Genomic DNA, 13,409 nt, shown 5'->3' with positions numbered 1-13,409 from the left:
TCGCACAATGATGATCAATTCCACAATATCAATAATGTTATTTTATCAATGTTAAATGATTCGAGCGATTGTTTGAATTTGAAAAGTTTGTAATGATGACCTTTCTAAAGGCATCCGTTTTGGAGTTATTTAGCATTTTAGTTGTTGAAATTAGAAAATAAATAACTGAATTATATACTAAATATAAAAACAGTTCCAAATTTCATCACCAATTTATTTTTTGTTAAACTTGACATTATTCCATAACTTTTGATAAAAAGCCCTGGATGGAGAAATGCAAGTTAAATTTTTACCCGAAAGTAGAGTCAACAATTTTTCATATTTAATTTTTTAGAATAATAATTCCAATGAGACAATAAAATTTTAATAGTAATTTCGAATAATTAAGCACTTGAGAACTAACTTTCTAAAAGTATCAGAAATTGAGTTTAAAAAGTGAAAAAATATTTCAAAATTGATTTTGGAAAGGTATTTCAAAACCAAGTTTGGAATGAGATATTTCAAAATTAAGTTTGGATGTCTTTTTTGGAAAACCGCGCTTTTTAAATTCTTCGTGGTTCTCCAATAACATACATAGCAACATACATTGAAATTTACGAATAATATAACAAATTCTTTGACAACAACAAAATTGAATGAATAATCCCGTAGTTATTTCCAACTCTTTTTTGGAAATTGGAGTTTTATAGTATTTTTTTTTACAGTAAAATTTTTTCTAAAGGTTTCTGAACTACAATGTTTTAAATGGTTTGAAATGAGAGCCAATGTCAAAATTCATACGCCATTTTGGGAAATTCAAAAAAAAATTGAGTTCAAAAAATTTTCCCACCCGCGGAAAACACTCAGATCAGTTGGTATCACTTAATGTTCTGTTTTACCTGAAACATTTTTATTCGTCATGAATAACCTTTCAAAAATTTTTATTTAATAGTTTTTGTTTACATTAAAGCTAGAAACCTATTTATCCAGCCAAAATAGTTGAAAAGAATAATTTGTGGATTTAACATAATTTATTCAGGAAAAAATCACTAATGTACTTCTCTCTAAAAATAACGTCTCCGATACGTTTCTCTTTCAAATTTAAGTTAAAAATATGCCTTAAAATTTGGAGAAGAACGGTTATGGTGAATCTGGTATGAAACTATCTTCAGTTTTAAAAATACAAAAATTCATCTACCTTTTCATTCAACATGGAAGGGCAAGCTACTACAGTTCAGAATGACGCCGAAAATTTTGTGAATTAGGTAAAATTACAAAGCAAACGTGACAATTCTTTTCAAATGCAATAAGGTCTTGAGAAAATCAAATTTAGCTTTATGGATAGGTCTAAGCTATAAACAAGGAGAGAAAAGCAAACTTATGAGTTCATCTTGTGTCTGGATCAAACCATCTTCCAATAACAGATTTATTAGGTGTTTCTGAAATTGAAATTATGTCGATGCATTCCACCATTGAGCTCTACTTAGGATAACTATTGATCTGTTTAAAACAATCGACTTGAACATTAGATTACATTGACGACCCCACTCTATCACTTCCATAATGGTAAGTTAATGGTTCGAATAGATTTATAACCAGTCGTCAAAGTCACATCATTGCTTTGAGCGCTGTTTCGCGTTATACGAACGACTTTCCCTCTCCATTGTCTAAATAAATCCGCAAAACAAGAAAATGAAAGAAAAAACCAGCGGCGAATGCGACTCTCTGTCCGTGTACTCTGTGCTATAGAGATAAATTTTGAGATCAATGAAAAGAAATAAACAATTTTTTTCTTGCAATAGGACGCTGAACCAAACTCATCAATCAATCCAATCGCTGCCAGTGCAGCGCCACACATGACCGCAAGTGGAATTACTTCGGCGTGGCATCGATCAACTTGCATCAAACAACTTACATCAGTCAATTTGCAGCAATCAACCAGCGAACTCATCAATCAATCCTACGAAAATACCCGCAAATCGTCCTGCAGTCAACAATCAACAGTCCACAACCAACAACAATCAACAATCAACAAGTCATCAATCAACAGACGATTAAATCGTAGTAAGTCTTTAATCGCATTTACACTTCGCACAATTATGTGCGACCAGGGTTGCTCTCATTATACCGCCTTCATCATCATCATCTGATCTGGTTCGTCCGAAAACAGGTACTGATTTCTACTAGACAAAAGCCGACCCGTGATCAGGGTCAATTATGATAGTCAATAGCAATTATTATTTCATGTTTATTACCCACGGAAAGCTTCATCATCGTTATGGTACTAACAGTATGGGTGAGGGTAGTCAGCATCATGCAGTAGCTAATTGAAATTTATTCTACAAACCCAGCAAGTACGGTAGAAATGCTTGATAATGCATCTATCATTTGCGCACTAATTGGCAATTTACGGGGGCGCACATGAAACCGTAAAACTTGCCTATGCAGGTTTTTTGTCATTTTTGCATGTAGGACCCAGCTCTTCTCTATCGTCCAATGTCTGTTGATAATTATAATTACACATGCTTGGTTTGTTGTACAAAAGTTAAGCTTCTAAAAACAGTGTTTGGAACTCTGCCAATACTTGAATTATGCAATCATTTGAAATTAATTCTGATTAATCAATTATATTTCTTGGGAGTAGTTTGTGACTGAAAACTTCAAACGACAAATGCTCCATCGTTATTCACTGGTGATTTTCCATTGGTGAACCAAAGATGCAATATAAAGCAGATCAATTGGTGAGTCTAGACCCGTCTATCAATTTGTTTTGGTTAGTTTGATCGAAACATATTATAACTAATTACACTACGCCACAGCAATTGCCTCAACGATTTCAAATGGTTAAAATTAATGTACTTGTACCGCATAACTTTCAAATAAATGATATTTAAAATATATTGGAGAACGGCTTTTAATTAATTTGACAAATATTAAAAAAAAAGTTTCCATTTGAGTTCGAAACAACATAACAACCGCACCAGGCGCAACAACCGCACCAGGCGCACCAGGCGCGCTCGTGACAGAAAATCAAACACGGGCCACTGGAGACGCGTGGTTATCTGTGACATACCGCAGTGAGTTATAATCACTCCACTCGCGAGTGCACATGCGACTGTTGCAGAGTTTTCGCGAGGAAGCAAAAAATAGCTTTACCGGGATGGTATCACTCACATTAAACAACATTCTCCGCAAAATTTTCCCCACCACATGATAGCCGCAAGCAAATTAATAAACTTAGAGCAAATTCGACCCGTAATAGTTATTTATTCAAAGGCCAAGTGATTGGATACAGAAATTACTCATTTACGTACGGTTCGGGTACGATTTCCAATTAATGCGGACATCCGCGACTGTATGCACGAGTTTCAATCACAGAGAGCAAAATTGCGGTGCTAATGGAGCGCAGATCAGAGCAGATAGCAATTATCAGTTACTAAATATGTGTAGCAGAAGTTTTTACCGCAAATATTGCTACAGCAGGAGTATACAAAGTTCGCTTATATCCTTCGAATGTGAACTTTGTTCTTATTAGAAAATATTTGTGAACGAGTAGTTTATTTGAAACAAAATGTTCGTTTTATTTGTAAATTTAATAACAAAAAAACTGTCGAAAGTTTGCGTTCCTTTTTTTGTAGAATTCGCTGGTCTATTATCATCGAACCACGATAAATATTTTCGCTGTCAAACGAGTTTGATTACAAGTTGTGTTCTCGTCTGGTTCATTTCGAATGAAACTGATAACTGTTTCCATTGACGATGAAACTGATGCAAATAAAGACTCTTTCCTTTCATTTAGCGTGTCAATTGAAATTAGCACTGAACGTGAGTCATTGGATGATAGTTTTCTAATCCGTAAGCTGTATTTGGAACGGCTGCAACGGGTGCCATCCATTAAGTCGTCACGCAGGTTCTGATCAATATTTCGGAAGATTTTTTCTAATTGTTTTTCCGTTGATCACTGGCGCTCTCTTGCCACCTGGGTTTTGAAAGCGGTGTTGGCAAAAATCTCTCCGTAGGCTAATGAAAATATTTCTAAACGAATATTTGATTTTGCGCAAATAGTTGAATCAATCTATTTTATTAAAAACAGAATAGTTCACCGAGCGTTTATAGCATAAACTGCTATGCTACAGAACCAAAATAAATGCTTTTTAATCTAATAAAAAACATCACAAAGGTATCGAAAACGCTTCCAGCCACTTAATAATATTCAAATCAAATCAGAAATTCGTTAAATCGTCCACGAATTTTGCATCGAAATACTAGGCAATCTCCATGCAACGCATGGTTTGATCAAGAATTAATAAAATTCCAACATACAACGAATCACCAGTGCAAAGCTATTCGCTTCACTCGTAACGGCATTAAAAAATCAATTCATTCGACGGCATAGGTATTCTGCATCCCGCGGCAACTGAAGATACATGTTGCATCGAAAGTGGTTGGGACTTGTTAATTAAGATATCAAAAACATACCGACCTTCGCCATAACGGCGGTGGAAACGTATATTTCCGGAGGTGCTATCAGTCATACAATGCTGCATTACAACGAGCGCAACTCCGACTAGGGCTAACAATGCAGCCACAGTTCGGAACTATACTCGTCGAAAAGTGATTGATGTGCAGCGAGCCATTTCCGTATTAGACTTTGAAAGTTTCCAATGGCTTTTTATCCGAGATTACAGGATAAAACAGAAGCAAACCACCGTCAGTGATGAGTTTCGCAATTTCGGTAATTCGCTTGCGGGGTGATTCATTAACGAGTTGCTTGCTTTGCCCGTAGCCCGAAAGTATCACAGCATTGTAGTAGCGCGCACGGGATAGCAACTTTGCACCGGGGAAATGTGCTGATTAGACCGCTCCGTAGAATGGGAATTTTACTACTGCCAGCATTAGCAAATTACAGAGTTTGTAGCATTGATAATTCACTCTTGATTAAAACTCATTGAAAACTATTGTGAATTTAGCTGGACTCATGGTCTTCCCAGACTCTGCCTCAAAACTTACACCAATCCTGGACAGTCTACTAGTGCTGCAGCATGTTTAAAGATAAAGCAGCAAGTTACAAAGAAAAAGGTGATAATTATTTTATGATAATCAGCAGCACTGATACAAACTGAGTTAAGTGGAGTTTATTTTATACACTTGAGAGTCAGCATTATTTCCAGCTAACAAGAGGGTGTTTTTTGAGTCAGTTAAACTAGTGGCCAGTCTTGTTACCGGTCGCAATCAAAAGCAAAGTGAAACAATGCTTTTACCCGTACCTTCTGTAATGCCACTGCGGTAGTCTTTCTTGACGTTCCCGTCTGTAAACGAACAAAGGTATCTTGGTGTGCTTTGCGGTTCAGCACGTAGAAGCAATGAGTCTCTGATAATAGATTTTTTTTTTCAAAACGAAAACCCAAAGGACAGAGTGTCATGTGCTATTGATTTCGAGAAGCCGATATGTGTGCTTCATACATTTCATATTACTTTATTTTTCTTGAGAAGATATGGGAAAATATATTCAATAGCAATTCGCAAAATTATGTCCATGTCTTCATTTTTTGCACGCTTCATACCGATTTCTATTTCGATGATTCAAAGAATTAGGTTAGGAAACATGTTTCGAGCTGCTTATGGAGCCACCTGTGTATTGAGATGAAATACTCGGAATGTGTAAAGTGAAATACAAACAAAAGTATATCAATTTGTATATTATCTTTTTTTCTGTCGGCACTTGTTTTCAGATTGTTGAACTGAGTTAGCAAACTTTAACAATAATCAATTGAAGTTCCGAATCCAATCATCCCGACTCTTTCCAAGCAGTTTGCATCTGTTTGTAGAGGATTTTCTTTAGCACCCGAAAAGCGCCAGAATGGCTGCTATTTTGGTTGATTTTTTTCGATTAATGTTTATTCAAAGATTTTTCTGTGTTGAACGGTATTTCATGTATTCATAAGATAGCTAGTTAATCAGAGTTTTCGTTCTGATCATTGAAGTTGTCGATATTGATCAAAATTCTGGACTTTGGGCTCCGTTTTTTTCGACTATTTAAAATAGGCGCCACTGCTCGAGCCATTCCTTACCTTTAATGTTGCCAAGTGTACCAGAAGATCTTGATTGGAAGAGTGTGAGCATTCAATAATTCAACTAGGTATAAAAATTATTATGTTTGTGCAAAAAATGTTGGAGATTTAATGAAACTTCATACACAAGACAACATGATTTAACAGTTTCAACAAATAACTCAAAATTCAAACTCCTAAAAATCATCAGAATGGTGCTATAAGAAAATCGGAAATTATACAGAGAAATCACAATATTAGGGCTAAATTACAGTTGTGTACGCTAGTTCCAAAAATCATCTCTGTGTCTTCTTTTCAATCCAACTTTTTTTTGTCGTCAAGATCAGCAGCTAACCCTGTCACAGCTTTGCTATTAGGAACAATAAGTTTGCTTTGGCTCTTATTTGCAAGACTGCAAAACTCGTAAGACTAAATATTTGTGATCTTGCGTTAGTGAAAAATCGTTATGCAATGAATTGTGTTGAGCGATATTAGTAAACGATAACATCTGAGACATCTTTTTTGTGCATGATAAGATAATCACGGCAAAAACGTTTCCACATCAGCTGAATTGTAAATAAAATTAACTTGAAGAAAGCTTTTAGTTTCTATACCACTTGCTCATTTCAGTTTTACTTATAACTGTTGTAAAGTTCTAGGTTGCAGCAATGAAACCTTCATAGATTTAAACAAAAACAAATCGATTTCAGATTTGTTACTCGGGTTTCACTTTAATGAATCTAAGTTTAAAAGCAATCGCCTTGCTGTCTGAGTTGTGAGAAATAAATATACAGTGGTGGGCACCGCTAACCGAAAATTTAGCGACGCTAATCGCTAAGTCGCTAACCGGAAAATTTAGCTCGATAATCGCTAAACGCTAAACGCTAAACCCACATTAGCGGAACTTTCGCTAATCGCTAATCGCTAACTTTTTAATATGTAAATAGTCATATCGCTATATTTATTGCTCGTGTTTTGTAAGATTTGGACCACTTTGATCTGTTTTGGTTAAACAAACGAAAACAATTACTTTTTAGAGCTATTTACAGTAAGAGGTTCACGAAACGGTATTCATATTTGATTTTGTAAAAACAAGAATAACAAAAGTTATTTAGCTTGCATTGAAAATAGATACTCTTAGGAATGTTTTCATAAAAATTCAATTATTATCTGAATCGAAAAAGTAGAACCAAAGTTGTCATAATTCAAGCGCATTGCAATTTACCAAAGTTCTTGATGAGCCGAAAATTCAATCTAGACCTTGTGCTTGTTCTTCAAAATGCTCCTGTGGCTTGTACGATAACTGGAACTCCATTCTAGGGTAAAAAAACTGACAAAAGTAACTTTCGCAGTAAAGTATGTTCATCTTTCGAAACAATTTACGTACGCCATCAGCAATTCACAGTTTTTCTAAATAATTCTATTGTCGCTTCTCTACAAAATTTAGCGAATTAGCGATTAGCGTTACAAAGGCCAAAATTTTAGCGACGCTAACAGTTTCGCTAACCAGCTAAAAAATTAGCGAAATCGCTAAATCGCTAACTGAATTTTAGCGTCGCTAATTAGTGAATTAGCGAATTAGCGAATTAGCGGAATGGTGCCCACCACTGTAAATATATTATTTTAATATCTGCTGTTTATAATGGAATATAAAAGCATACTCTGCCGGTTTCATATTGCCTTAAGATATCAAAGATAAAAAACAAGTTTTTCACAAAATGAGTTATAAGTACAAATAACCTTTTTTGCATTACGTTTTTAACCTTGTCTTAGAGCAGTACAGGAAGCAAAAGATCAACAAAAATTTCTATGGACAATTTACGAATTTACAGGGTGTTAGGGAACTCACTTAAAATCCTTTAAGGGTCTATTTTATGAAAAAAAAATCTTCGTCGCATATGGCCAAAATTTAGTTACTGCAAAGTCGACCACTGTTTTCAGTTTTCGGTTATGTTTGCATTTAACGAGGTCTAGCACAAGAAGTATGATAGCTAGCTCAATTTTGTAGGTTTCGTTGGGAAGCTATGAAAATTTCTTAATCAATAGTATACTAAAACGTCGAATTAGATAGAATAGGAATCTCTAAGATAGGAACAAATGTGATATCGAATGTTTTTTAAGAACAAAACTGCAATTTTCTCTCTGAAATGCGTGATAAACTTGGGTTTTGTCGTTAACTAAATTAATCATTGAAGTCTACTCTATAAGTTGTTCTTTGACAGCAAGCATCTAACTCTTTGAGTTTAGTTGCAGTTACACTTCGAAAGTAATAAGCTCCACCTTCACTTAGTGTAGTAAGATCAACAATATTCTGCTCTACTACACTTTTGGATTTTTTATTGGAAACTGCAAAGAAATTGATTGCATACATAACTAACCAAAAACCAATTTTGCAGATAATTGTGGTTTCTATAGTTAACCAATTTTTCTATTGAAGGTTGCGTTTTTGAAAAAGTTTTAATACCAGCATTCCTTAAAATATTTTAATATCATAATAAATCAAAAAAACAGTTGTATTTCCTCTTGAACATATTTTTTTTGTCGTCACTTGACATTATTTGGAACTTTTGATAAGAAGTTATGGATGGAGAAATATAATACAAGCTTTCATTTGAAAAAAGTCTGAAGAAATTTTTGTAATTTCTGGTTTTATGAGAATAATACAGGGTGTTCAATGGATCTCCCAGATGGTCTCTAGGTACGACACTGGCCTAACAAGCCAGTTGTTTCGACATACACCAGTGGGAGCTACCCACGCCAGCAGAGGGCCCCCCAAACGGTGGGACGGGGGTATCCTAGCCAACGTCGTCGCCCACAACTGATCATTTTGAACATTTGGGCGTCTGTTGCAAGACAAAAAGTTCCCCATCAGAAAACACAAACTACTGACCTGCGTTCCGCAAACAGCTTTACTATGACGTCGTGGTATTCTTTCATTGTGCTTGATAAACCAGCAAAAAATGTCAGCAAGCCACACCATGCGCGCCGGTTAGCCTATATATGAGGCTGATACTGACACCAATACCAATACACAGAATTCACATGGTGCACACCTATACAACGAAGAAAGGTTATATTCGAACTTATTGAACACCCTGTAGAATGTATAATAATTACACAGTGCAACAAAAATTGACTTTTTTCTGATTTAGCTTCTGTATATAATTTTTTTTGTGTATTTTGATACAAAACCAAATTTTCCCAAGTTTGGGAAATATCGAAGACGCGTTGATTCTGCCTCATAGCTGAAGCGAGATTTTTATGTTTTGACCGGTCCTGGCCAAAAATGAGACCCCCTCCCCACAAAAGAGGGAGAATCATGTGAAGTCAAATTGTTATTGTATCTTTGAGTATCGCTTACAGTCTTAATATTACATTAAACAGATTTCAAATAAGTTAATTTAACGTCGAGATTGACCTATTTTAGTATTGTAGGTGAATTTGGGCAAAATCGACATGTTGCTGACATTTTACATGGACCAGACACCTACCTATCGATTTCTGAGACTTTTTTACTCAATATAAGACATAATTTGACTACCACTTTTGGATATTGACGCTTTGACTTATCACTGCGACCAGAGATTAGATCTTTTGTGCCATTGCCCAGGTGTTTTCTGTATTCCGCACTTCATATTATTGGCAGTATCACTATTGAAGTAAGTGATACGTTTATCATTCATATCCGTGCTTGTGTGTAAGTTTTATCTTTCCATTTCAAGCTTACTGCTCTACTATACCGAGCCTTTGTCCATCCTAACAATATCGCCTAATTACAATTCCCTGGAAAGAACTTCATACGTTACTCCAAACAGTTTTATTATACTAGAGACTTATTTTTATTAGAAGGAGAGTCAACAGGGGTACTGTAGAATTCAAATTGAAGGACGGGTACGTGGTGGGGAGCCTGAGCATAAACCCATGCTGAAGTCCTTTGACAACCAAATGGCCTGATTCTACTAAGATTCAAACCCACGACCATTTGCTTACGAAAGCGGACTCTGTAACCTATGCTCTACATACTCCATATTATTTCGCTTCGTGAAACGTACTTAAACCATACCAAAACCGGTTTCGTAGAATCGCCGTTTTGAGCTCAGTTTTTGTCCTATTTAAGATCTGTTTTTTAAGTTGGGTAAGAAGATGCTGATATGTGGACAAACTCTTAGAATTTTGACATTTGGCTGTAAAACAACATGGCGTCGAAAAAACATCGAAAATCACGTAAAAAAAGTCGCGTAATCCTGAACAAATCGTGTGAAAAAGATCGCGTCGAACAAAATCTTTCGCTACGTGGTAAGTGGGTGTATGTGTGTACGTGTGTAAGTGTGTCTGTATGTGTGTATATGTGCGTGTATATGTGCATGTGTGTATGTACGTGTGTATGTGTGTATATATGTGCATGTATGTGTGTGTTATATCTTGGCTTATATACAAATGTTTCCCATGTCACAAATCGCGTAATTTCAAGAAAATCGCGTTAAAAAATTCGTGTAATTTCAAAAAAAAAATAAAATCAAAAAAACGTCACGTAAAAAGAGAATACAGTGTATTCAAATTGAAATTACTCAAATATAAAAATAATAAATTTGAAATAAATCCGTATACATGGTGCGCCACAATTATTGCAACAGAAATGCAAAGTTGGTTTGCGGGTCGATATTTGTTTTACTCAGAAAACGAATAACAATCAAAACTGGACCTCCATGCAAGACTCCGTGCCCCGGCTCACACAAAGAACTGGTGCAAATCCAACTTTCTGCCTGTCATCACCAAGGATGAGAGGCCTTCAAACTCGCCAGATTTCAACGTGATGGACTTCTCGATTTGTGGGATGTTAGAAGCAGAGGCCTACTCACGAAAACACAAAAGTTTGGACGAGTTGACGAAGTTTTTACTCAATTTGCTGGAAGGAAACTCCCCGAAATGACATTCGGTCCGCCGTCAAGTCTTATCTCAAGCATCTCCGTATTTAAAAACGGATGTATTTAGCAAATTAACTCTGTAAGCTTTATAATTTGGAATTACGGAATTACTAATACAATCATTCTGCATCATTGAAATTTGAGTGTTCTCAAAAAAGCTTTAATTCGAAAATTCACTTCTGGATGGTTCCGGCCTCTGGACTTGGACTTCCTCAGAGGTCCTACAAATTTATTAAAGCATTTTAAGCAAGAGTCTATGCGTGTGTCTGATGCAAAAATAAACCCACGCCAGTTTTTGAGCAACCGCAAATTTTAACAGACTCTACCTTATTTGAAAGGTATGATAGTGTAAATAATCACTATTAAATTTATTGCAAATCGATGAGCTGTTTGAAAGTTACCAGCTTGTAACCGTTAAAATGAGCTGAGGAACTCATTTGACACAAATGAACAGAAAATTTTCGTCAACAGGCAATCTAAACAGATGTAGGCTCCGATACGGACTATCTAGAAAACGAAGCCGTGAATAACACATGTCCCGTGATCACAACAGATAAATATATGTAGCCAATATTCTATGATTCGTAAAATCTAATAAAGTTTGTTTAATCGTTTGAAGTTTTGAGTAAGGCGGCATTCATAAATTACGCCAAATTAATCCATAAAAAACGCTCATAGGGGGGAGGGTGGTATCCTTGAATGTTACGATTTGTTACACAGGCGAGGGGGAAAGGTGAGTTCAGTGTTACGTAACGAAAAATCTCTGGAGAGACTCTCCAAAAACGAGCAAAATTTAGGTTTTTGCGTTACGTCATTTGTGGATGTCACTCAATGAGAAACAAGTTTTCGAACGAAAAATTGAAAAGTCAACAATCAAGTCTAGGGAAGACTTTTATAGTGTTATGTAAAATTAATGAGGAATAAACATTACTTGAATAGTATTATGATTATTCTTAAAGAGATTTACATAATTAGGAAAACCAACAAAACGACTCGGTTTCATTAATCAATTTTCTATAAACTCATTTATATCGACCATCCAAAGTAATACAGCTCATGCTATAGAGGACAGCATAGAAAACCCTCCCAGCCAAGATTCTTTTGACACCTGTACTGCGTTGAATTTTAATTTCAGTCCACCGTTGAAATTAAAAGCAATTACATCAATATCGATGCACTGGTCGAGTTCATTCAGCGCAAATGTAACCTACTGCGAAGTATCAACCGCGATCTGGAATCGCCTGCGAAAGCGACCGCTAGCAGCCGGCAGCAGCAACAACAGCAGCTTCAGCATGAATCTAATGCTATCATCAGCAGCCTGAGGTTGATATTCCGCCGGGATGAACGTTTTATTACGCTGACCCTGCTGCGAGTGGAAACAGCCCCGGAATGGCAATCCATTCTCGGTCCGGTTTACGACCGCTTTTTGGCGCACCTCGATCCAGCGACTGTCAGCGCCAACAATCTGGAGTCATACGGCCGGCTACTGCTGTGCTTCATCAAATGGAAGCTATTGTACCCGGAACAAACGGAGGAGCCAGAGGCGACCGCCGCTACGCGGCATCGAGAACGAATCGATACGATTGCTTGTGCGACACTTCCCTATGACATCCCGCGCGCAGTCAAACGAAAGGAATTGGCCCTGAAGGCTCTCTTCCCTAGGGTGGCGACCGCAGTTGGACGGCGGAAGGGCAAGTCAGCGAAAGTCACCGTGACTAGGTAAGTAAATGATTACGATTATTTTCGCAAACATGCTCGCGAGACTGGCATGATTGAGGAATTTATGTGCCCAATAAACGTCACCTTGTACCTCCAGTACCAATTCGATTCACCTTAGAATATAATAGAATTGATAAAAATTATTTTCCGTTATCTACAAAGACTGCACACAAAAGTTACGTAATAGTATTTGTCTTTCTAAGCACATTTACTGGCAACACGTCTTTGCTCTCACACGACTACACTTTGAGAAATGAATAATGAAATATATATGTGTATAATGAAAATGAATGTTGATTTATTTTTCGTTCCATACCGAATTATCTCTTTCCATTTTCTCGTTTGTCATCCACAGGGCACTATTGAACTCGAAGCACGTACGGGATAACATTCGGACCATATGCTCACAATTTCTAGCTATTTGCCGTGGTGGAAAAACGAACGACTCGGAACCGCTATCGGTAGGTACAACCACTAGATAACTGTACGATTTGACCTAGAAGTCCAATTAAAATGAACGATAAATGGTAGCCATATAAATCTTCCCGCAAATAACCCGTACGACTCGATAATGACAGCCAGGTCCCGGGGATCAATTTTAATTCCAGCTCGAAGTCTGTAGTCCTTCTGAATCAAGTCCTGTGTGAAAAACATACGTTCGGAAAATTAAAACAAGTGATCTGGCAGTTTATCTTCCACCAACATTTCAAAAGCTCCTTTCATGCTGCAACCAACG

General features: G+C 36.5%; 1 protein-coding gene across 5 annotated transcripts in view; it reads left to right on the top strand.

Annotated features, from left to right (window-relative positions):
- LOC129721214 (uncharacterized) overlaps nt 1–13,409 on the top strand; it is a 246,426-nt gene that overhangs the window by 211,631 nt on the left and 21,386 nt on the right. For all 5 annotated transcript variants that reach the window (XM_055673513.1, XM_055673512.1, XM_055673516.1 and 2 more), the window contains 2 exons: nt 12,090–12,673; nt 13,029–13,134. In XM_055673513.1, the coding sequence (XP_055529488.1) occupies nt 12,090–12,673; nt 13,029–13,134 (690 nt within the window). The remainder of the gene's footprint in view (nt 1–12,089; nt 12,674–13,028; nt 13,135–13,409) is intronic.

Source organism: Wyeomyia smithii, chromosome 2 (assembly GCF_029784165.1).
Source record: "Wyeomyia smithii strain HCP4-BCI-WySm-NY-G18 chromosome 2, ASM2978416v1, whole genome shotgun sequence".
In the NCBI taxonomy this organism is placed as follows: Eukaryota; Metazoa; Arthropoda; class Insecta; order Diptera; family Culicidae; genus Wyeomyia; species Wyeomyia smithii.
This window is presented reverse-complemented; position numbering and strand designations above follow the sequence as displayed.